General features: G+C 38.4%; 1 protein-coding gene across 2 annotated transcripts in view; it reads left to right on the top strand.

Moving 5' to 3' along the window:
* The window catches only part of LOC126848666 (nucleolar protein 4-like), a 65627-nt gene extending 49243 nt beyond the window's left edge, over positions 1–16384 (top strand). Inside the window, exons 4-9 of one of the 2 annotated variants that reach the window (XM_050589717.1) lie at positions 4783–5111; positions 5822–6022; positions 6353–6499; positions 10490–10704; positions 11205–11386; positions 11762–16384. In XM_050589717.1, the coding sequence (XP_050445674.1) occupies positions 4783–5111; positions 5822–6022; positions 6353–6499; positions 10490–10704; positions 11205–11386; positions 11762–11928 (1241 nt within the window). In that variant the 3' untranslated portion in view covers positions 11929–16384. Of the gene's footprint in view, positions 1–4782; positions 5112–5821; positions 6023–6352; positions 6500–10489; positions 10705–11204; positions 11396–11761 lie in introns of both variants that reach the window. The other variant, XM_050589716.1, reaches the window with a different exon arrangement.
* Positions 16385–27076: the final 10692 nt, after the last annotated feature.

Here is a 27076-nt window from a genome sequence, read left to right as displayed (position 1 = left end):
TCGGGATTCGCCTGTTGTTCAGTTAGGCCAGGTTGCGGAAGGATAATTCATCGTGCCCCTCCGTCTCGGTACGCCTCTTCTATCTCCCCCTGCCAGCTATTTGAAACTGGTTTCGAAGCGGGCTTCTATATCTCGGACGTAGTCATTGCGTAATGAACCAGCCATCGGCCGAAGAGACGAGTAGATATATATGTGTATGCATGTATGTATATGTATATGCGTATTACACACACACACACACACACACACACACACACACACACACACACACACACACACACACACACACACACACATATATATATACATACATACATACATATACACATACATACACACACACACACGCACGCGCGCGCGCGGATAGTCCTCTTCTCAGTCTCTCTCTCTGCCCCCCCTCCCCCACGTGATGACCAGCGCAGATTCCCCGCATCTCGCGCAGAACTTCTCTCACCGGATTCTGCTTCATAGACGCGTTTCGCAAATCGATTTCTCGATTTTCTAAAATCACTTCCTCTGCCGCGTGATCTAGGCGGGAGAAACAATAAAGTCGGCAAATCGCACGATTTAATCCGGATCGCGATTCTTCTAATATAGTCTTGCTTTCGCGAAATTTACATTTTCAGCTAAGAATGCGCGCTTTATTCTCTTATTCACTCACTCTCTCTCTCTCTCTCTCTCTCTCTCTCTCTTTCCGTCTCTCTTATAATTCTACATACATCCTATTTTAACCGATTAATATATACATTTCAGTATATTTATTTATATTTATTTAATTACCTTTTTTTCAGTCAAATTATATTTTTTATTTTAATAATATTGATATAGAAAATAATAATTTCAAAGTACATTTAAAAATGATAGTCTTATCAAAATAATTTTAGATTCAAGCTGCACACATTCGATTTTTCCATAAAGTTTCATCCACTTAGAGATCTTGATAAAAAAGACATAATGATGGCCGCGAGGACATCTTGGTTTCTCATCTCTTAATGTATCCCGTGGCAAAGTCAGCGGTGTAATATTTATAATTTACAGCGGACGCGCAACTTTCCCTGGGCGCATACACGGCGCGATTATGCGATATGTTTGCGATATGTCACAAAATCACAATATCTTAAGTACAACCGTTTCCGGATCTGCGTCATATATCGTATATACATCAGGATAATCATATACATTTTTCTCAAAATTTACTCTTTAAAGGTTGCCTTTTCAATATAGTATATAAATAACGTATGTTTTATTTCAAATATCTAGCTCTAAATTATTAAATTATATATTTATATTTAATTATATTTAAAATATAACCGCAAAATCTAATATATACGTATATAAATTATTATCATTGCATTCCTCATCACAGAGAACAACAATTGAAGCAAATTAATTCAATTTGAGGAATCTGAAAACTATTTAAAAAAAAAAAATATTTAAAAAATAATAATTATATGTGTAAAGAAATCAGAGAAATTTGTCTAAACTTTAATTAAATTAGTAAATTAAACCAGTAAATTAAACCAATAAAATCAAAGTAATTGATTCAATAAATAAGTGAAAAGATCCATAATTTCTTATAGAAAGGATCTAATTGTCGCATAAAGTGTAGTTAGAGTCAGAACTTCCGAATTCTCTCTCTTTCACATAGCACGCACATGCATGCCATCACGCGCGACGTCCTACTATGGTCAGTGACATTTATGAGGGACAAGATAATACGTCTTCGTGCATCGTCCTCGCAATTGCAAGTTACCATCTCACAATCAGCGTTGCTGGCATCCGAGCGGTAGACAGTTTCATACCTGGACCCCGTGGGCGTACGTAGCTTGTCTGCGAATTTTGTAACGCGCGAGGTTCATCGCGCGAGGCGCGCAACAGGCGCGGAGACTTGCCTAGAAAAAGAGGAAGTGCCTGTGGTATGGTCGTAGAGGCCATTAGTTTTCCTTTGCGGGAACGCGCGCGAAGTCGAGGGAACCAGGAGGACGAAGTGCCGGGTGGGGCGCCGCCGACTGATTTCAGGTTCAGGCTAGCGGCCAAGAAGCGAGTTCAGGAACGGTGCTAGGTGGTATGGGATTGGGATTGGTAACCGGCTTTCTAGCCGTACACGCGGGGCGGCCTAGCCTTAGCGTCTTGCTTATGTGCGTGTTGTTCCCCATCTTCTACGACTAGTCGCCGGCGATACCCGACGTGTGTATATCTCGCCGCAGGCCGGGAATCCTCTCCCTCGGTGTGCGCAGTGCCGTATCCTCCTAAAGAGTGTTGTATACACATACACGCACACACACGCATGTGCGTTTTTTCCGCAAACGCGCAGTATCGTATGCGTGTGCGTGTGAGAATCGAAGTGCAGCAACCTCCAGAGGGCCGGTGGAGAATAAGAGAAAGACGGGGAAGGAGAGGTAGACAGAGAGGGCAGAGAAGGAGGGATAGAAACGCACGGTGTAGCATCGTCAGCACGTCTCCTGGACGAGGGTCCAGTTTCCTGGGTCGTCCGTTTGCGCGTTCAGTTACTGGTTCTACCGGAATCCTCCTAGAAAGATATGTTGCGATCGCTGAACGACTCGAGAAATCAGAATCGCGCGCTTGTTCACTCGAGATAGCTGCGCCCAGATAGCCCTCGCGTCCTCGCGCGGAAGAAGTTGATGCGCCCGGCAGAAAGTTGCCCCGCGACGATGCAAATGTTTCAAGACGTTGCCTCGCAACGCATCCGCCTCGACGGCCAAGTGGCGTCTTGGAAACTACGCTCGAAAGAATTCCATTCCAGAATGCAGATTACTTCGCGCACAACGCGAGACAAGTACATCTAAGATCGCGCGTTTCGATGAGATGATCTAGAAGCTAGATTATCAGCGAAACAAACAACACCAATCGTCCAGAGGGATTTTTATTTTACGTCATCTTTCTAGCGTCTTTATAATATTCAATCTACACATTTGTAACGAACAGTAGAAATAATATTTTCTACCTAATATAAATATATAGATTAATATTAAAAAGATAGATTATTCTTTTTCTCGTCTATCATTCACTTATGATGCAATTAGATTCTTTTTTAATATACATATATTGTATATTAAAAGATCAAAATACACACATGTCGCGCGCATACACATCGAAAATATAATTTGAGTAGCATGAAAATGAAGGCAGACTTGTCCGCTTTGTATAGACGTTCCCATCGTCGATGTTCCCTATCGATCGTGCGAATGTGTAAAGCCGCAAGGCTGCCCCTTTTTTAATCGGAACCAAGGAGAGCCCCAGGTGGAAGAAGTCCGCGAGGCTCTCGTAGCCTCTCTTTACGATCCTCCTGCGGCACTCCCTACCGACAATCCATACGCCTCTTCGTACATGAAGCCTCTCGCCGGCCACGAGAGACCTCGTACCTGTCCCCGTCGACGTCCTCTTCGTGAAAGCGCCTTTACCGTACGTTCTCTCCCGGGATCGTGACGGTAGAAGACCGCATCGCCTTTTAACACTTTGCACACGCTATCGGAGCTTATTACGGGTTTTGAAAACGGGTCGCCATTGTTATCGTAGAGAAGAAACACGATCTATACAAGGATCGGCCGAATGACGGCCCCCAATCTTACTGTCATCGACACAATTGACATTAAATTTCAGTCTGCCTCCCGGAAAGAAGCTTCAATACATACTTGACTGTTTCGGAATAAAAATTTGATCACGCAAAGAACGTTGAAATTTTTATTTTTTAAAGTTTTCATAAGAATTTGCATATTTAATTCTGAATAATTTATATTTCAATTTAAATAACTAAATATTATACAAATATTAATTAGAAAAAAATATGAAATTATAAAATTATAATATTCTAATATCGTTTCTCGATATATATATATTATCGTATAATGATTTTAATAAGTCATAGAAACGTAAAATATTAAAAGATTCTTCTGTTTATAATTTAGAAGAAACTATTGCATGTGTAATACAGATTTGTATTGTTTAGTAATTATTTTAAAAAGTGATAGATATTTTTAATTTATTCTCTTGTCGAGGAATTTATATTGAATTTAATCATAATCAATTTACATAATTTTTTTTCAACTGTTTGAAAGACACAAATTATTTTTTAATAATCAATAAGATTATTTGATCCCCAAATTAATTCCTATCAGAGAAACTATATTTCGGATACGCAAATGCTACTCATGTTAGTCGGTCATTCGCAATCAATGTCGTCACGCAACCCGAACGTATACTGCGTTTATTATATTCACGGGATAAATACCACCCACGAGTCTCTCTCTCTCTCTCTCTCTCATCACTAGAATATCTATCCGACCGCACATGACTGGTTCCTCATTTGACCATGGAAGTGGGAAGGAAAAAAGTATTCCCTTCTTTTGTTCCATCTGCAACGTTCTCTATTCATAAATCGAAACAGCGCGCGGCAACGATCTAATCATCGCGGCACGGCGGGCATTCAACGAGAACGTTATTATTTTCCCACTGGAAGTTCCCTCTTTTACCGAATAATTACCGATCGCGAGCGCAAAGTGTTTCTATCACCAAATTTGCATTATTAATTAGTAATAATTATTAAAAATATTATTATGTTCATATTACAATCATTATTGATGCTAATAATACTAACAACGCCGAGAGATTTCAATAAATGACATTCAAATAATAACAGATATTATTATTCCGTTATTAAAACGTTAATTATATCTACATCCGTACACGCTTCGCTAATAGAAACTATAAAAAAAAAAACAGACTGCGCGTGCTAAATTCGTCATGCGACATTTGCCTTCGCAGATTCCCGAAACGGTTCCTCGGAATTGGTGGACATGCCAGCGGGAACCGTACCGAGTTTGGGCGCCGTGGCGGGCGGCGAGGACATGGCTTCCTTGTGGGCATCTTACGCCATGGGTTACAAGAAAACGTCCCCGCCGGCGTCGTCGGTGACGCCCTCGCGATCGGATCGCGATCGAGAGTCCAGCCCGCCCGGCGGCGAGGGGACGGGAAGCGCCCACGATGAAACCAGCAGTAGTGGCAATAAGGAAGACGAGGACGATGATGACATGGATGCGGACGAAGGACTAGACCCGAGACATCACGATCCGGAACGTCTCAAGGCGTTCAACGTAAGTACATCTGTGCTTTTATTTTTTTTTTCTACATGAATTATTTTAACAAAATCCACCTTTTCAAGGCAATTTATATAAAGAGATTTCTAAATTTATCGATTACAAAATTGAATTTGAAATTTTTAAATTTAATTCAACAATAGCATCATCATTATCCTCATTACCGCGAATATTGTTGCAATTTCAACGAACGGAAAACGTATAATAAACTGAATTACGCGCAGTTGTATATGTAAGCGATCACTTTATGCAACTGTCGTTGCAAGAAAAGCGTCGTTTATGCCTCGGAAGGACCGTGCTGAGGGGAAAGAGGACGGAGTATGAGTTAAGGCCGTCGGCATATTGGCGGCGTGTTGGGCTTTCCCGAAAAACCCTAATTATCGTAAAGTTTTATGAGCGCACGATCCCCGAAAGCCGACTCACACAGAGAAACAGCACATGCCGTTTCTCTCTCGGTTTTCCCCCTCGTTTCTCATATATATCTCTTTTTTTTTGTCCGTTTTCCTCGTGAAAGCCAAGCGGTCGTAGCGTTTCGCGGCGGTTGCCGCTGGTGCGCCGGCCAGCTTCTTAATTAATTACAATTAGTTTAATAGAGTCCCGGTGTTGCGCGCCCCACTGCCGCTAAATTCTTAATTTCTTGAGCGGTTAGCGAGACTCCCGTTTAATTCACTCCACTAACATTGCCGCTGCGTCGTGTTCCGTGGCAGATGTTCGTCAGACTGTTCGTCGACGAAAACCTCGACCGTATCGTGCCGATCTCGAAGCAGCCCAAGGAGAAGATACAGGCGATCATCGACAGTTGCACGAGACAGTTTCCCGAGTTCGCCGAAAGGGCTAGGAAGAGGATCCGAACGTACCTGAAGAGCTGTCGGAGGAACAAACGCGGCAGAGAGGGTCCTTGGGACACCGTAAGTTTTCCATCACATTTACGTGATCGTAAGATGTATAATAAACAATTATTTCTTCTAAAAAATTCTTTCTTTTCTTAAATATCGCGATATACTATATATATAAAATATCGCTTTCAAGTTCAAAACTCTTCAAATTTTAAACTCACATTTTTCGATAATTTTCGAGATTTTGCTATTTTATTAATTAATGCATGTGCCTCTTGAAATACTCGCGTCGAATTTTGTTCATGCAAGCTCGGGCATTCTCACGGCATGAGTCAAGCCTCGATACAAGCGAGAAGGATTTACGCGCGCGCGCGCAAGAGTGACGTACGCATTTCTTTTTAGGCGAGACCCACGCCAGCACACTTGACCTCCGTGCAGGCCGAGCAGATTCTGGCAACCGCCTGCGAAAACGAGAGCGACAACGCGAAACGCATGAGAGTCGGTTTAGAGCCTGTGTCGCAGCCTATGCCAACTCTTCCGGCCGCAACGGTGAGTAATAATCACACACGAAGGAAGGGATACACGCTATATCGCGAACTTTGCAAGCGACAATGTTGCCCCCGGCAAATAAGACGTTTCGACATCGTGTCAGCTTGCCAATAAATACGTGTCGCAAGACAGACTTTGGCGTATAGACGACGACATAATACAGATACCGAAACGCATTGCCGATTAATAATTTTAAAACTCTTTTTCATTGTTCCCGTGAGACTTGCACGTGCCTTTACGAACGTTCTTCTAACAATGCACGAGCGTGGCTGATCGTAATTAGATGCTACGCGTGCGTAACCTTCGGACATTATTGCCGACGTACAAAGAACATAGGAGTCATTAATCAAGCGATTTTTAGACCACTTGCGAATGTTCCGCGACACGCTTAATGAATCATAAACTAATGCGGGAGGTAATAATTTATCGCCATAGATAGATGCAAACATGTGAATCATTATGATGAGAAAATAAACTAATTACTTGCTGTAGAACCAAAATTTGGCAGTATGATATCAAAAAATATTTAAACTAATCCAAGTATTTTTTTTTTAATCAATAGATAATATCTAGCAAATTATATATATATATATATATATAAAATAAACGAATAAGTAAATAAAATTCTAAACGATAAAAAAGCATCCTTTGTCTCATGTTTCCACTATTGCAATTTTATCCATAAACGTGTAGCAGCATATCACGCAGTAAGCGCATGTACAAATATAACATACACATGCCAGCTTGCTGGCATTTCGATCGATCCTCATCCTCGTCCTAAAAAGGGACTATGCATCTAGTTGTCCTTTAACTCATTTATTGCGTTTCATGCTAATGCATACGAATTTCGTCATCACGCGCGGAGAATCCCATCACTGTTAAAGTAAACATGTCACTAAATTTGTTTTTTAGTTTGTCATTTATCTAACATTGCATTCGCTCTATTCTGATTGATTCAGATATATAAATAATCTTTATTAATCGTTATTTTATTAAATGTACAGAAACGAGAGTAACGTGAAAAAAATAAATATTATGAGAGGAGCGAAAAGAAGTAACATAAAATAAAAGGGAAAATGAGGAACTGAAAGTAAAACAAAAGGAGAGATTTTCGATTGCGAGCTAACACATAGCCTCGCGTTACATATTGTCGCGCTTGAAATTTCGACGAGCTCCTGCGCAATGCCTGACAGCGAGATATACGTGGACGGGAGAGCTAGGATTGATATAGGTACCGCGAGACAGGCCAGTGATAACCCGCGGGTCGCGCACCTCTCCCACTCTGATGCAACCCGTGTTATACAGATCGCGCTCTACGGAGGGCGGCGTAAGCAATCTCGGGTCTCGTAAAAACGATCGCGCGGAACGGAAGAAACTGAAAATATTCTCGGGAGAGAAAACGCGGCGCGGCGGGGAAGGGAAGGGAGGGAGGGAAAAAAAAGCCGTCGTGGACTTTTGCGCGTCGGAACCGGCGCGCGCTTTCACGCGCCGAACAAGGAATATGCCGATCGCACGACGTAGAACCATTGGTCTCGCGTATCCGTAAATTTCGCGGTACATTACGTCAGCTATGCAGGCCGAGATTACGCGTTTCGGGAAGTCATCGTCGAGAGAAATCATCGGCAAGATATCCGCTCGGCTTTCCGGGTGGAAATTGGATCGATTGGCTCTTCTCGAGAATCGATCGCTTACTCGAAAAGCATTGATCAATCTCACGAATCTCGCTCTTATTGACGTCACACATCTAATCTACGCGTGAAGAACATTAAACGATTCGGTGTTATGGAAACAATTACGACAGCGTCTGCGTTATGCGGTCGAGTTAATATTCGTCACTTATTAAGCGTATGTTAGAGACTAATAAGATAGCGTGAAAAAGCGGATATAATACAATAAACAATCTCGTCGGTGTCTCGTGTGCGAGATGCGTGGGTGTAGGCGATACGTCCGAGCCATCCAATTTCGCACAATACACCTGCGCGGCTTGGCGCACCTAATCCTCTTCCCCCATCACCTCTCCGCACGTTTCTTCCACGCGGTTCTATACGTCGATTCTCCCGTGGATTTCGCAGTTGGCGAACATGTCGCGATGACACCGTCACCCTCCCTCTATCCGCTCTCCCCTCCCCCCTCTTTGCGTCATCATGCCTCTCGCACGCAACGAGAAGCTAAAACACGCGCGCGCGGTTCCCTGTCTACCGTGGCCCCGATTTATCTACTTTGAAAATCCCTGGCTGACAAGGAGACGGAGGAGAAAAAGAGAGAGAGAGAGAGAGAGAGACCCGATAACCTCTCCGGTGACCTAACCCATTAAGGAGAAGACCTCTTTCATATACGTATACCGAGGTTTGTACGCGTCGGATGAAGCGGCTATCCGCGCTTCGTGGCCACCTATATAATTGACGTCAACGTACACTGCTGGCCTTTCATAAAAACACCTCCCTACATCCGTTCTACGCCGCTTGAAGATTTCATTCCTCTGTGCTCTCGTCGCGCCCGGACCCTCTTCCCGCGATCTCTCAGCAACTTCTTCCCCTTGCTTTCTTCTTCTCAACCTCCTCCTCTCCTCCATCTCCTCTTCATCCTACTCTCCGCCAACCCTTTGCGTACGTTCTATTCGATCATCTTCGTCAAGCAAGTCATCCGTTTCTCTGTGGTGGAAACGCACATTATCACCTCTTGACATTCGCCGTGATCTTCCTCTTCTTCTCTCGTCCTCTTTCTCATCTGATGCTTGTTCTCTTTCTTTTACTCTTCCTTCTTGTTTCCACGAATTAATTTCCTCTCATGAGTTTTACCAACACCTCGTTGTTTCGATGTATCCGAATGTTTTCTTTTCTTGTTGTCCTGACGTATCTCTCCCTCGTGTCAAGCCGCTTTTTCCTCGTCGTTCTCATTTTGTCTTTCCTTCTCCTCGGTTGGTCGAGAACGACGTGTTCGCTTTTCTGAATCTCGCTCGAGTAAACGCGGACGTTATTGTTATCGTTCGTCGATACGTCGCCAGTAAGCAGGGTGGGGCGCGAACGCAGAAGTTTAAGAAGACCGAGAGAAGAAGCAGAAGAGGAAATTCAAGTGAAGAAACTGCCGGCGCGCTTTATTCCGCTCGGTTGCTCATAGCGGTGAATACGATCGTGTTCGATGATCGGGATCGGGTTGATAACGAGAGCGGACAGACTCTACAATCGAGGCTCAATTAGGCTCGTGTCGGGACGATCCTCGGGGTTGATGATCGATAATTCGTAAGGCGATCGATAGTGTCCGTGTTGCTTTAGTGATTAGTCACGTGCTTGCGAGATATCAGCTGATTATTCTCAAATATGAGGAAAAAGAATCTGCCGATCGTTCACAAACTGGTTCGCGATCATGATCAACTTCAGCAGGTATTATAGCGCATTTGTCATGGCGTTATTCTATATTCTGCGCCATCGTTCTTCGATATACGAGTATAATTACGATAGATAGATTTATAAATCTCAAGTTCTTATTTTTTTTATAACCATCATTATTTATAATTATCGATGTTAGAAGGGCAGGATGCATAATCGAATCTAATTGAATTAATCCGTAAATTAAGCAGAATTACATATTTAATTACAGTACTAAAAAATTACGATAGTTTATAGTCGTATTAAATATATTTTCGATCGGCGTTAACAAAAAGATTGAATCAAAAGTTAAAACCAAAAATTAAGAGCAAAAGATAATCAGTTTTTTTTTATATGCAATTGAGTTTTGAATGAGAAGACAATAATCATAACCTATTATATTATTTTATCTTATCTAATCGATTCTAATATTATTTTCAAATGTTTTTAAGAAAACTAAAGCCTCGAGAAAAATTGATTTCTTAAAATAGAATTTGTAAGTTTAAAAATATATATACAAACATATATAATATATGCATAAATTAGAGAGTCTTAAAGATAAGATATATGATAAGATTGTAATGATATATTTTATTGCAATAATGTTATTATTTGTCGATTACAGCAAACGGACGTTCGATCAAGTTTGGAACACTTCTCAAGCACGCCGATTAAATCACTTCCGGGTAAGAGGGAGGATACCCCCCCGGCATCACTAACGTCCCTGACACCTTTAACCAGTTTGGCGAATTTACCGAGCAGCACCCTTTCCTCCACGCCGTTGTCGCTCGCATCCGCGTCAAAGTTGCTCACGCCAACGGACAACAAGAGTCTCATGAGGTCAGTACGATGAACTAGTTACGACGAAGGCAAGACGAATGAAATCCGTGTTTTCTTACTCTAGCGGCGTAGTAGAATCGAACTCTTATCTCTTTTTTAATTGACAGCGCATCAAGGCCTACTAGCAACAAGGCCGAGTCGCTATAAAGCGCAAGAATAAATTTTTCTCTCGGATCAAAATATCTGTTCGCGTTGACTTATATATTAACTGGATCTCGTTGAAACAAAAAAAAGTGAAAGAAGACTATCGCTCTTTCGTTCAGTATGATTACGATTAACTCTTTTACTTCTTTTTGAATTACCGTAACCGATTATCGCAATCGAACGCTAAGATTTCCGTCGCCGAGTTCTAGATAAGACTTCGCCTCCGGTCAAAGATCATGGCACAAAAATTCACCGAGCGCCTCGTTAAACGGGTACACATTATTAATGGAACGTGAAGCGCTAATCAGCGTGGCCTTTATCGCTAACGCGCATCTCATTCTCATTGCGTTTTTCAGCCAGGCGACGATAGTCAGTTCGTCGACGGTGAATGGTGTCGGCAGTGGCGGTGCACCGACAGCCATGTACAGACCTAACTTTAGCCAGGCGTTTCAGCGCGCCGGGCCTACAACGGTACCGCCGACCCTCTCAGCCGGGCTCTACCCGACCCAAAGTTTCACATCAGGCCTACTGAGCAACGGTACACAAAGTAATACTGGTTATTGGTGTCCTTTTAAGTTTGCTTTTGCATGCTATTATCTTGAAATGTCTGCCTCTATCCTTTATGTTTAATGTCAGTTTTTTTTTTTTTTTTTTTTTTTCATTATTTTTTATTATTTCTTAGATATTAAATTTTAAACCCTCCAGTTATATTTAATCGAAAATTAATTAAAAAAAATTTCTTTCATTGTCATCTATTTTTGCAATAATACAATAATATGTCAGAATTCAATAACACGACTTAAAATTTATTTTATAAATTTATTAATATAGAATATTGGCATGTTTCGACGCATATGTGAATCACGATAACGTTTAAATAACGATTGATTTTAAATCTGCGTTATTGTTGCAGGACCGACTGACCTTAGCATGAAGAACACGAAGCCACTGCTAAGTCACAAGTTGAACGCGACGGAAATGACCGCGGTGAGGCAGCTGATAACTGGATATCGGGAATCTGCTGCCTTTTTGCTCAGATCCGCCGACGAGCTGGAGCAACTGTTGCTCCAGCAACCATAGAGCTACATTTATATGGCCAGCGCTCAGCCGCTTGGCTCATAATCACAATAGTCGATGGGAAAGCGATGCGAGTATTGGATGTACCAACATGCTATGGACACTGCGAGCTCTATTTGATCATCGAGAGTAACGTTGGAGTTAGATTCAACGTAGATTCATTGATATAGTTCTTCAAGGGCGTTTGTACTCTGTCGGCAATGCGACTTTTCTTATAAACTTACCCTCTGCTGCAAAGTGATCTACTTGCGCTAAACGGATCGATTCGATCTAACAAAACAAGAGTGCAAAATTGTATTTAAACGATAAACTAGTTTGAGATTAATTAGAGAAATTAATCGGAATTACTTTATAATGGACAAAAAGATTTCGTTGATGAAAAGATAAAGGTCGAGTTTGAAATTGCGATGCAAGCTTCAGGTTGCTAGAAAAGAGTGATTTCTTTATACATCATAATTTGATTAAAAATGCCAATATAAAGTTATACACACATACAAGTTTATATATAATATATGCATATATACACATATATATGTATATCTATATATCTATATGTATATATTTATATTTTTTACACTTTTAATCAAATTATAATGAATCTACATAAAGATCGCTCTTTTCAGCAGGAATATACACATACTTTCAAATGACTTGTTAAGAAGTTTTTCCAACGTCTTTCTTACATTGGCGCGTACATTCTAATTTACCGTGTCACCCTTTAAGCTTATTAATAATTAAATAAATATTTTGTAATTCCTTTTTCTGTACACTCTGTTCGAATAATTTCTTTAAATCTAGAATTAGAATGTATCGTGGCGACTGCGCGTAATGAAATATGTATTTTTTATTCATTTTATATTTTTGTTAAAAAAGAAAAATGAAGTTACGTGAACTTTTAATCGGAATTTTAGCCTCGATTTTTGTCCTCTTACTTCAAAAATGATGATAAGTAAATCTTTTGATGATCTCTTTAAAATATATATCTGTTTCAAATCATTTTATATTTTTTCTGAATCGATTTCTGAAAATTCTACGTAATCGCAATTCTTGATGTAAATAGTGCAAAGAAATAAAGAAATAAAAAAGAAATCTTTGTTTATTATGAAGTAATTCTGAAAAAGAGCGAGAGAAAGAGATTAGTTTCCTTTAATTATATATATATATATATATATATATATATATATATATATATATATATATAAAACTAAAAAGTAGGGTATTTATAAAAACTAATTTTTATTTTAGCGTATATATAATATGATTCTTTCCAGAGAGAATTATTTTTCTTTCTGAGAGAAATATAAAAGGGTAAGAAATGTATATTTCATTACGCGCGTCGCCATAATGCATTTTTAATTTTTTTTAGACTTAAGGGAACTATTTGAACAGGGTGTGCGTAAAGAGGAATTACGAAATATATTTACTTCATAAGCTTAAAGGATGATGCGATAAATTAGTGCGCCAATATATGAAAGATGTTGGAAAAGCTTCCGGGCGAGTCATTCGAAAGCACGTACTGTTAATATATATTTCCATAACGAAAATGGAGGCGTCTTGGAACTTTTTCTTCTTTAAATTGCAGCTGACGCTTGCAATTTTTCCTATTCAGATTCGGAAGCTTCGAAAAACAGCTCGTGAGCTCCATAATTCTACTACAAGTATATTCACCGTTTTGATGATGGCCGGTAAAGAAGCTGTCACGTGTTCTTACAAGAAGCTAATTTCGCTAATCTATTTGTTGTCGTTATGTACATATGACGTAAATTATATAATACAAATAGTTACTCTTACGCGAAAGAACATCGATATTTCATAAGAGAGCGCGATTAATTCGCGCGAGTGAATCGCACTATTCACTTCGAGAGTGGCGAATACATGAAAATTTCAGAAAGCGCTTCAGATAAAATATAAAATAATATGAGAGAGACGTATTGTGGCGAGATTATCAAAAAGTTACTTTTCGCCACTTTTGAAGTAAATAAATCAAGAAGATTTTACGACAGTCATACGTGTACATAGAAAGAAATGCGTTTGCGCATTCATACACGTGTATATAATAAGTAGATTGCAAGACAAGATGGATTCTTTTTATTGGCGTCGCGTCAGAGGGTTCGTCAAAGGAAATTGATTAGTTGATTAATTGATTAACGATAATTGTACAACGTGGTCGTAATATAGTCAGACCAGAGGCAAAGGAGCGTAGTGATCGAGAATATAATTTCGGGACCATCTTGTCACGATCGGACAATACGTTATAACCGTATTCGTGGTCTCCGGACGCATCACTGTGTTACCAAAGAACACTAATTATTATCGTTAATGTACCTATAATACTATGTAAGGATCGCGTTTTTTTCTTTTCGTTCATTTTAGACGATATTTTTTTAATAAAACTATAAAATTATTTCCTTCGTTAACTAATCGTACGAAGATAAAATAACGGCAACCATTTGTGGATTACGTGATAACTGTATATGTCATCTCTGATTATGAACTTATCTATTATTTCTCTTATTATCATTACACATTGTTACACTACTATGATAATTATCATTATTATATTTTTATTATTATTATCATTGTCACCATATCGTTATCTAATATGATTAAACATTATGATATTATCGTTTACAAATTTCGAAGAGCAAGAGAAAAGAGCGAGATATTTTTACAAATAGTTTGCTCTGTCTCTCAATAGTTCCAATATCATTTTCCACTTGAAAATTTCCGCTTGTTAAGTCTACGCTTTGTCGTTGTTTTGTACATAGTTTATACACATTGTCGGAGTACATATACAGATTATAGAAATTAAGTTGTTTAAGTAACTAGATATAAAAAAGAGTATATATATATATATATATATATATATATATATATATATATATAAATGTAAAATATCTCTTTATGCGAATGAGATTGTGCTGATTGCTATCACCGTTGAACTTCAAATGCAGAACATTCCAATGGGAGCAAAGCAAACAGAAGTATATGGAAGGATTACAGGATGATAAACGAGAAAAAGTTAGAGAGAGAATATTATTAGGAAAAAAAAAAAAACACATGAGAGAGAAAGAGAGAAGTGAGAAAAATGTATGCATGTGGGCATGTGTGTGTAACGTATATGCGCGAACGCTGAACGTGCGCTCATCGAAGGTTCTATAGGAATCACGACTTTTATTGATCGACGAGAAAAAGTACTTCCTTTTTCCTTTTCCGTTTGCAAGCAGATCGCCACGGCAAAACGCGCCCGCCGTCGCGCGATTTAACTCACAATAATGTTTGCGGCACATTTTTAGTAAGAGAGTACCCAATAAAGCGTTTCAATTGGAATTATAATTCTTACCTTTTCAATGACTTCAAACTCGAATACTCTTGCGATGATGATACGACACATCGCGCCAAATACAATTTTTCGCCCGTATACCATAGTAATCGGACATGTGTCTCTAATCGACATAGTGCAATAGTCTGTAGCGATACCGTGTATTATCAGTCGTCGTCACAATCATGTTTCTATCATGCACGACGTAAATAGTCTCAGCTCAGCCCTTCCCTCCATCCCTCCCGCCCTCCTTCCTTTCCTTCAACACCTTTCTTGTCTTATTAATTTCAAGCAGGCATCATATTTCTTTACAAATATAAGCTATCAACAGTTCATATCTTACCGCTAGCATTGTACATTTATATGTAATCCACCACTCAGATCTTTGTAGCCACATATTCGCAAGGACCGAGCTCCGTTTTGCGAACTACATATTTCTCCCTCCCCCGCGAATCCGTCTAGCAATAATGTTCACTGCGCGCTCTGCTAATAATTGATACTTATGATTACGCCGCGACGATGATTTATCATTCGTAAAATTCGTCAAGCAATTGGGAGGAATTTGTTGTATTGAATATTGTTCTCGATTATAAATAAGAATCGAATCGAATTGATCGTGTTATCGATAACGTTGCCCGTTTTGAGGAAAATCCCATGGCACATCCGAAATACGAAGTAAAAGGAAAAGGGAAAGACGAAGGAGACGAAATAGAGAAGGACTTTATAGAGAACGAGAAAATGTGCGACACTTATTCTGTTCTTCTTTTTTTCCTATGTTCGATAAAAAAGTGTCCGTCGTGTGTACCTTAATTCGCCTACGCGGAAGTGCAGTTCATATATAGTCGCGAATTGGTGTATATTGATTAAAGAAAAAAAAAAAAATATGTATTTGTTCCTAAAGAAATGATAAGAGTAGTATAATATAATATACTGTCAAAAAATATTAATATTAATAATAACGATAATTTGATGGTACATACTTTTCTTATAAGTAACATTATACATTACGATTATTGTAGAGTTGGTACGGTTCTTGAGGATGCCTTGCCTGTAAATGTAACACACGTTAAATGAAAAAAAAAAAAATCTTATTACCTTGTAAATGTTTTACCAAATATAATCCGATTATTCAACTTATACTTCGATTCTGGTTATTTTAATTATTCAGTATCCTATCTGTGTCAACGTTTCGGCAAGTATTTACGATTCCGTATAAATTATTTTTCTTTCTTTCTCTTTTTTTTTTTGCCATTCGTTGGTCTTGTCGCTTAACTAACGAAAAAAATCTCGTAAAGCTGCGGTCTGTGCACGATCATAAATATCTCAGACGCATGCATAATCGCGGCGCCTTTAAATGCGACGAGCAATCCACCCGATAATGTATTATGTGCATTATGTATCGAACGAAATGGAAAGCAATGGAAAGTTGAATAAGCACCGGTGCGCCGCAAGATCACGATCTTGGCCGGATTGCGAAACTCTACCTTCTCGCAACAATGTGGTAAGAGTTAAAGTTATATGCCCATTCATTCACCCTTTTGAGAAATTTTGCGGACGTTATTTATTTTAGGCGCATCAAATAAGAACTGTTATATTGTTGATATTTGATTGATTTTAATCTAATTTAATCATGAAATTTTATTGTTATTGAATATATTTTTATTGCAGTATACTTACGAGATTTCTTTTTTTATGATGTTATATATGGATGTCGCGGGAGTGCATATATAAGCAAAATGCCATTAAATTAGTAAAATCGCTCAGCACATTCTGCAATACGAATCTGAAAAATGGTATCATTCTGCGGTAGTGCAATATAGTCTTATACAATGGAAAGTCAAACGAATAGTCGGCGCAATCTTTGATGCGAGAAGATTGCAAAATGGCACCGGTTAACTCGGACAGAGCAACTTGGATCGCGTTTGGTAGGCCGCGTCGTTACAAACGTCTCGCTCCATTGATTCTTTGGTCAACAATTGTTTTTTTCTGATCTTTTCAAATCCGTTGATATTAAAATAAAAAAAAATATTTGAGATAATCTAATAAACTAAGAAATCTAATAAATATATCATTTTTATATATAAATATATATATTTCGCAATATTAGTAATTATTAAATAGTATATAATTATTAAATTAGTATAAAATTTATTTAATTTAAAACTACTATTATAAGAATATGGAATTAATATACACACTCCTTCACGAAGATACTGACAAAGTCTACGTAGAAATACATCGAGCAACTATACAATCTATTGTTCACAATTGCGTGATCTCGATACGCGGTTTTCTAAGATATGTCAAATCAAAGATCGTGTACTGGACGAGTGTAATCATTTACCATCATTTTCGGAAAATGACTTTTGATTAAAAGTTCATTCTAACAAACGAGCTACGCGAAATCTCACGTAAAGTGCGCGCGTACACGCAATACAAATCGGTCTGCATGTTTCGAGACAAGAGATACCAAGCTATGAAGCCACTTCTTCGCCAACAATCATAAAGTCGTCTTCTGCGCTAAGCCTTACGAAGGTTTTTGCATTTAAATAGTTTTCGGACATACATGCATATATGATTTTACAAATACACATGCGTTAAATTTTCTCATGATAATCAGTTTGTTCTAGAAATAGTTTATCCGAGAAAAATAACATATTTTTTGTATGTTACAATAAATAATCAATCTCTTAATACAATATTTTTCATTATAATAAAATTTTAAATTTCTTTCTTATTCTTATTTATCAAAGATGAAGATTAACTGTATATGTAGAACATTGGCCATGTTCTCTATTGACCTCATAATCTCAACTAGGACGATCAGTTTGTAAGCAAGCTCGGCAATGTCAGTCGCATCAACACATTTTAAAATTCACACGTGATCGCGGCGAGTAAACATTCACACGCTACTCGTTACGCGTGTGTGTTCAACCTCGAGAGATTGTCCGTCACGTAAGTGCATCGGGGTCAGTGTGTTTTCTACGAAAGCCGTGGATGAGGACATTCGCGGGTGTAAATACATCTGTGTGTATGTACGCGCGCGTGTCTCCCTTTCAGATATAGAAACGTGTTTCACGTGCTGGTTTGCGTGCACGTGTGTACCGACCGGCCAAATAGTATGTAACAGACTCGTCGTCCTCGGTTACACCGGGTGTGGTGTATGCGCAACCATAACGAATGTCTTTGTAGCAATAACTCCTTTCTCACGTGCCGGCGAAGCTGATGCCCAGCCAGGATCTCTCAGTGAGATCATCTTTTCCGGAAGATGATCCTGTTTGGAATGATAACATTTTGTTCTGTTGATCGATTTCCAAAGCGAAACACAAAATATAATAATAAGCGCAAAGAATTTTGCCGAGAGTAGCGCAATTATGTAAAATATTTTTACATGTATGTACGTTCATTGTGTATACAATGTATATTACAATATTCATTAGAAAGAAAGGTACATTATTGATAGTAATATGTCAAGAGATTTCACATATTCTCCAACTTAAAATAAATTCATAAAGTAGTAAATGTATTATTTTTGCAAATTTTAATTCATGTAATTTATATAAAGACATGATTTTTTATTAATAATTTTTATATAACAATTTTATTTTTATTTTTATTCGATTATATATTATTTCTATATTGACTTTAATTGGAAGCTATAACTTTATATAAATATAACGTGTTGGTATATAAATAATCATCAAATTAACATTTATTATCAATTTGTTTTCATAGCTTGTGTATATATTATGATCGGCCGGATATGATGTATCGTAAAAACAGTAACAAGATCTCATTAGAAATGAGCAAGTTGTATGTTATATGCGACTAATTAATTAATTAGTATTTATAACGAGATTCGCTTTCGTATCAACGCAAGATCGAGAAGCTCGCTTATCGCAGAATAATTACGCAAGTATTTACTAACGATTGTTATTTATTAACTATATTTATTTATTAACGATTGTAAAAATAATAGCAGTGGTTGTCCCAACATCAATAGCTTTTGTAAAGTTAGCGTCCTTTTTCGAAATTTCAATATAATTAATAGTCATCTCACTCTCATTGTAATAATTTTATTAATTATATGAAAATTAACTTCACAAAGATAACATTAGTGTTATCTATATTGTACCCAAATTTCTTAATTTACCATCGGATAATTTCGTTCACGAGACATCTTGCGCAAATACATCTATAGCTCGGAATACCAACAATAAAGAACGACATTTCGAGAATATTTTCATATCCGTCTGGTTTCTAGTTGAACGTCGAGCGTTTGTTAATACGCTTCTAAGTTCTATACGTTGTGCACGCAGAATATTTCCACATTTCCGTCTCGCGATTCATTCCCAGGTGCGACTATAATAATATCGCGCCACTTCCGTTGCGCTTGGCACAGCCTTGAGCAATTTCAGCCTTGCGTGATTCTAATGCGCTACGCGAGATTTTTTACCTAAACAGCGCCATTTTCTCGGAAAAATAGAAAATAGCGATCTCGAAGAGCGTTAAACCTTTTGCATAGCGAAAGTAGTTGTTTCGTGATCTAAATTAGTTGCGTGCATATGTATATGTGTATTAAAGACGTAAAGCGAGGAAAGAAAGAAAGAAGAAGAGAAAGGAATAGGAAATTTTAATATACCTTAGAGCAATTTTATTTCAAATAAATAATTTTTACTATTGATAATATATTTTGAAGAAAATCGAAGAGGGGAAGAGGGAAATGTTCATGACAGAACTGGTTGAAATTGGCAAGATAAGTAATGGCAAGAAAATTACGAAATGAGAGGTAAAATAAGAATGAAGAGAATACGGCGAAAGATAAAAAATACAAAAATGTCCGGCATTCATCAATGTGTCGATGATTTCAATTCAAATTTATTGCTTTCGGCAATAAATTTTGAAACATCTCACTATGACGTTAGTTGATCGAACGGAACCGGTTATTAAATTCGTCTTTAATTCGCCTGCATTGTACATTTGAAGAAATGTGATGGACGCCTCAGAATTGTGTGGATTACATTATAGACAAAAATCGCTCATTCGTCTTTTCCGGAATCTCGAATCGTTCGATTCAAAGGAAAAAAACGCGTTCAAGATCATAGTGATTATAAGGCACGAATTTGCGAGCGGCGAGTTCGTGCCGCTATTCACGTGGATACAACAAACTCGCTTTCGTTTAACAACCAGATGAATTTCTCGACGCCGTATTTTCTCTTCCTCTTCCTTCCGAAGGTCACGTAAATTATTTAATGCAGCAATAGCACGCGAATCTTACGCGTTTTTGCTTGTCTCATTGCATCATCATTTGAGAAACTCTAGTTTCTAATATCGCTTTCATTATCAATTATAAAACTTTTAAATTTGTTTCAAATTTTTTGGATTTTTTTACTAATAAATATTTCATATTATATAATTACACAATTCGTGTTTTAATAATCAAAATCTTAAGATCTCGAAAAGCAATATTAAATTGAAAAAATATATATATATAATTAAAAATTAGAATTAAAATATATTTATAATATTGTATATCTAATCCTCGAAATCCTCAAGGATTAATTCCTAAATTTTTACAAAGGAATTCTCTAGTTTCCAATATCTAATCAATCGCTTTTGGCTGTTTTGATTATTGTCATTAATATAAGCAGAATAAAATCGATAGATTCAAGGAGAAAAAATAAAATCGACATCATCGTAAATAATATCAATTGTAATAATAATACTTTCGACGACAAGCTTACTCTTAGAAATTGAATATAAAATTTTTTTTATTTCAATTTTACAACGCGATTGAAACGCCTCGGTTGGAGATTTGAATGAGATGCGATAAACAGCGGACACGCCCGTGGCGCATGTGCTTCTTGTTTTAATCAGAAGCCGACGAATTGATTTGCATAGTGCCGACTAGGTAGCGTGCAAAGCTATGGTAGCCGACTCATTAATCGTCCGTCATAGCCGTAATAAGTCCTTAATCTTTCCGCGAGACCGCTACGTTGTGAGTAACTGCTATTTCAAAGGCATCGTAAGCCCCGGGAATCTCGAATATCCTGTGAATTTCTGCGTCCTTGCGTGAAGAAATGTGCGTGTCCCGCCGATAACTAATCGCGGTAATGAGTTCGTTTAATAAATAAAATTCCTGGGACACTTTACATCTCGAGATGCCGGGATTTAGTCGCGCGGTCCATCACACGTGAGTAAGATCCTTTAAGATCCTTTACGAGAGAGGACACCTGCGTGTATCATCTACGGGAAGGACTCTTTCTTTTACATGCCCTGCTACTTTCTTTTCTCGCGTACGAGATTATTGACCGCTGGATTAGGCAAACTTTGTCAACGATTTTTTGATAATCAATTAAATACGCGAAAGTCAGTAATATATTTTTCTTTTTCATAGTCATTTACAAAGAAATTATTAAAATAAATAAAAATAAATATAAATACTAAATAAAATAAATAATAAATAATCGATACAAGTACATAATTGTACGTTTGCGATAAATTCTAATAATGAAAAAAATGTTGGGAGAAAAGACTAGAGTCTATTCTCTTAATTAGATATACGCAGCATCGCATATCAGCATATCTGTGATATGCGCTAAATAAATTTTGTCAGCCGTTTCTGATATTTTGTCTGCCACGGTTCCTTGTTTTTATTATAAATTAATTTACGCAAAATAAAGACGATATTAATCTTACCATGCCTTGATGATTTCTAACGTACATAATGCCATAAGCAAAGAGACTAACGCGCGCGATAGACAAATCTCATTCGGATATCCCGACGCGGCAATTTTATTCTAGGCATTAATTACAAATCAATCATGTGCAGTGTCTGGATTTTTTTTTTTTTCAAGCGAGATTATATCAACGCTTGGAATAACACATCGTATACACACCGGGAAGTATGCATGGCGCCGACAAATGAGATTAATGGCCGCCGAATACGGTGGGGTTGTTGCACTCGCAATTAAAGTCCGTTAATAAAGCACCGGAGGCAAATCGTTTCGCGCTCAGCGGAATGTGAAAGTAGATAAGTCGCGACGACTAGTCCGTGTACCTTGTGCCGGTCTCGATGGCGCGCGGTGAACCTCATTATCGCGTACAAGAAGAGAGAGGGGCGGGGAGGCGAAGGAGCGGGGGAGGGAGGGAGAGGGGAAAGGCTATTTCAGGCTTAATTGAGATTAGTTTCGTTAACGGATTACGACAAGACACCAGTTGCAACGTTCCGTGTGCAAATGTCATTATCACGATCAACGATTGCGAGCGGGCTCGGTTATGCAGGCTAATTAAAATACTGCCCTAAATCTAAGCAGATTGCACTTTTCCATATTCATAATATCCGATCTATAAATATCGATAAAATTAGCGTAACCGATCAGACTAGGCAATTACACGTTACACGATATCATGTTATGCAAACTTTGGGAACGTCAGCCTCGTTATTTTATGACTTAATTCGAAGAGTAATTAATTAAATTCTTGTCACAATATAATTAGCTGATAATATTATTAATGGGAATGTGCAAATGTGTGCGCGTGTATCAGGCTGAAAAAGCGATTCTTCCTGAAATAATTTTCCTAAAACGATTACAGAGCTGATTGGAAACTCGCGGCCCACGCAACGACCGCTTATACTCGTTATTTATAACATCTTGTCGCGGAAAAATATTAAAATACTCTTTCTACCGTCGTAACGTAATCGTATATCAGAAAAGTGGATGTCGTATATTACATAGAAGGCACAGCAAGCGGCGGCGACGGCGTTTCTCGAGATGGCGTGACTCCGGCGCTATCGCATGGCAACCTTGCCGTGCATTATCGCCGATTAATAAGCCCTACGTTCTAAGAAAGCACCTCGGGGTTACGTACTTACTCGACATGTATCGTTCGTGGATCATTGCTACGAAGGAAAGGGGAGATATACCACCCCGGTCTTAAACATCTCTCTCGCGTGAGAGAGAGTGTAACCCATCGCGGAACACTCACGAAGATTTCGAGTTTCTTTCGGAAATCTCTCAACTGTACGTAATGTTAATCAGCCTTAGCCGGCGAATTGCGAATTTTCATTTCGTTCCGGCAATGTTGTTTCGCGAGAAAACGCGATTTCAAAACCGACATCCCGCACAGATATCTACATTGTTACGATGAAATAATGAGTTATAACACCGATGTAGAAAGTAATTTTTATACCGTGAATTCTTCAATACAAAAATATGAAATACCGTGAATTTTTATTCGTATAAAATAAATTACGTAAATATATGAGAGATGCCAAAAAAAATTTAAATTGACAAACAGATACGCGTCGCGTAATCTTGAGCCGCAATAAAATCGGATTCGCGTATATTTGTAATCGTGTCTTTGTATTTGATAAAAATCGTAATTTACGTTCCGTAAAAATTGACAGAGTTTAATGATGGAGGCGACGCCGGTCGCTTCCGTCGTCCGTAATTTACGATGACCGATTGTCGAAGAGACCCTTAGCGCGGCGCATCGTGCAGTCCGACCTTCTCGCACGCTCCCTCATCGAAGACTCGGCGAAATAATCGACCACGTTCCTGCGTTCCATGTACGGCGGCAGCGATGGTGGTGATGGCAACTCCTTTGGGCGGGGTGAGTACACTGTACAGTTAGGATTTCGAAGAGGCGAAGAACATAATGAGAGAAACGTGCTGCCCTTTGACCCGCGAGGCGCATTGCGGCTCGGCTGCACCCTTATGCCCATATATTCGTATCGAGACGAAATTCTCGTTATTCGATAACGGATAACTAGAGGGGCCTGTTTATAAAGCTAAAGTGTATCGAGATGACATGAAAATTCAAGTTCGGAGTTGATTAAACGAGAAACTCGCCGCGATATTATCTTTACCATCATGCACACACAAGACCAGTTTTTCCTCTAGAATATCTTGTAGCGAAGAAGCAATTAATTTGTTTTTAAAAATTCGTATGCCCTGAAATGTGAAGTAAAATTTATTGTGATAAAACTGGATAATTAACATTATTCGTGCAGAATGATGAAAACATATTAGATATCACGATGTGAACGAAAAAGAAAACTTTTTCAATTGATTAAATAGAAAACTTAATAAAGAATTTAAATGTATTGCTCAAGACTGATTTTGAAATTTAATAAAGACTGAACTAATTATATCTGCAAGACGTATCATACTCGCGTCGATTAATTATATTGGAGAGACTGGGGCAAGACCGGAGCGACCAGTCTCTCCCGAGAAGAACTTTGTCGTTAAAGAATTTCTTGGCATATCTTCTTCGATTAGTTATCGTAAAATAGTGAACTGGTATAATTTTTATCCAGTACAATGTCGAGTTATCCGTGCTCGTTATCGCAGAGAAAAGAGAGAGAGAGAGAGAGAGAGAGAGAGAGAGAGAGAGAAAAACGAGAGTATTTATATGTATGTTATTCCTGGAGAGAGATATTCCCGATGAAAGATTGGATAAAAAATAAACTTAAGCAAGAGAAGTATTTTGTAGAGATATTAATCTTTTTTTATAAAATAAATTTTATTATTTTATTATAATCACTTAATCAGTTAACAAGTATAATAAAGTAAGATTTAATGACAGTTACAATTTAGAAATGTCTCGTTTATATCTCTTTTCTTGCTATGTATATGAATTTTTTTGTCAACGCTTTGACGACATATTACTTTTGTATGCGAGCTGTCAAACTCAATCCGAGATCATTTAACGATGCCGATAAGAAACCGGTAACTCTGTCGTCTATTTGCAAAAAAAGGTGCGTCGCTTTCGACACACCTTCCGACAAGAACAAAATAATCTCAAGGCATAAAGACAGCCCGCTTCTAATACAACGATGTTCTAAATACGTGGGTAGTGTTTAAATCTACGAATTGTCACGCGAAAAGAAATATGTCGCAAGAAGACGTCACGCCTCCGCAAGGACTTCCGTCGCGAGGACGCGCGTCGCGTATGACAATCTCGTCTTAGAAACCGTAAGGATAAATGGCCGTTCTAACGAGCCGCGTTGCGTAACGAGCACTCATTAACTCTCTCGTCGCACCTCTCGGCATCCAATCCCACGTCTCTCTTCCACGACTACTGACTGAGTGACTTACTGAATTCTTCCGCCATCGTCGCGCGAGGAACGCCGTCGAACGTTACGAAAGAACGATTATTTCAACGATTCATTGTTTGCCGGCGCACGCGGAAGCGCGCCAATTTCCCGACCAATCTTCGCGAATACAATCATACAACGCCATTGGACAAGACGCCGCCGTCTTGTCTGCTGAGAAAACGACACGAGCGTGACACGACGAACGAGAAATAACGATGCAGTTTCTTCATGTAATTCCGGCTAATGCATCCTAACGAGAGGATTACGGCGCGTGAAAATGCATCTCACGCGTTTCTTGCAAATCAAAATTGCGATGTAACTTTATTTTTTGCCAAGATTTATCTGTGACTGTTTTGTCATAGTAATTAACATTTTATGGTCAAACATTTGTTAAAAGTTTAGAAAATAAATAGAAATTTTTTTATTTCAGTGGATTAATATAAGCATCGATTAATTAATTAATTAATCTATGATATTGAGAATCATCTCTTCTCTTTGATTATCAAAGGCAAAATACGACGATAGTATCCACAGAACGTGGACAGAGCCCAAGGTAGATGGCATGCCATAGCGCGCTGTTCTTAAATTGTTGCCTCGATACCGAGAACTTTGCGGGCGATATTCGTGTATTACCTCGTTATTCGAAGAGGTTACACGTAGAATATAGAGCACTTACTCTGGTTATGGTAACGACGGACCACTTAGTCTGGGTAACGACCGCTCCGACCGCTACGACCTGGAGCATCATCAAGTCGTCCGCCGGCTCGTATACGCTTTGGTACGGTTGGTGACCTTTACGCCATGGGACCACAATGTTCCATTTGCGCGGAGATTGAAATTCCATTCGCGCGAGGATCGCTAACTTGGCGAAGAATATAAAAGCCAAAAAGCGATAAAATTTTGATGACCGACTAACGGCGAGATATGCAATTTATCGGCTACCTTAATGACGAATTAAATATATTTATCTCGCGAAATAACTTATGTCTAAAATCACAAGCTCGCTAGAGAACGCCTTTATCGCATACATCGAATTTTAAAGAATTGAAAATTCTCTTATAAACTCTTTTATTTTTTTAAATATTTTTTGGAATAATTTTTTCTCTACAAAATATCCTCATCGTTTAAGAAGATGTAGGCTCTACATAATAATAATTAGTTAGTGATTAGTATCCTCATCTCTCACGCCTGGCACTTTGTTGCAAGAATATTAGAATCAATTAATCTCTCGTGTTACTGTCACTGATTGAGAAACATTTATGCGCGATATCGACCGCTTTGTTTTAACGCGATTACTCACAATAGCGACTAAATCTTTTCTCCTTCGCGTGCCTATCGAATGAAAGAATCATATATGTGGCCGCACGTGCAGCTGCATGCACGCTGTCCGCGTCGAGATTAATTGTCCACCGGTCATGCGTAATTACAACAATCGAAACGTGTTATCTGCATATTATTCAAAGAGACTTTTAAGAAATGCCAGATTCTTTAAAAAGTTTTTAACTAACTCGCAGCTTGGAAAGTTTCCATTTCTATTTTAAAATAAAATGTTATATTAAATCTGTGGAGAAAAATCATACAACTCGAATAGAATCGCGTTCGAAATATTGCGGAAAATATCTTCTTACTCATATTGCGGAAAAATATTTGATACTGTTTAATGTTCCATACGGATGCGTGTTTAGTAGCGCGGGAAACATTATAGCCAATGTACGTGCATGTTTATT

Source organism: Cataglyphis hispanica, chromosome 4 (assembly GCF_021464435.1).
Source record: "Cataglyphis hispanica isolate Lineage 1 chromosome 4, ULB_Chis1_1.0, whole genome shotgun sequence".
Lineage (NCBI taxonomy): Eukaryota > Metazoa > Arthropoda > Insecta > Hymenoptera > Formicidae > Cataglyphis > Cataglyphis hispanica.
Note: the sequence above shows the minus strand (reverse complement) of the source record. Positions and strands in the feature narration are given on the sequence as shown.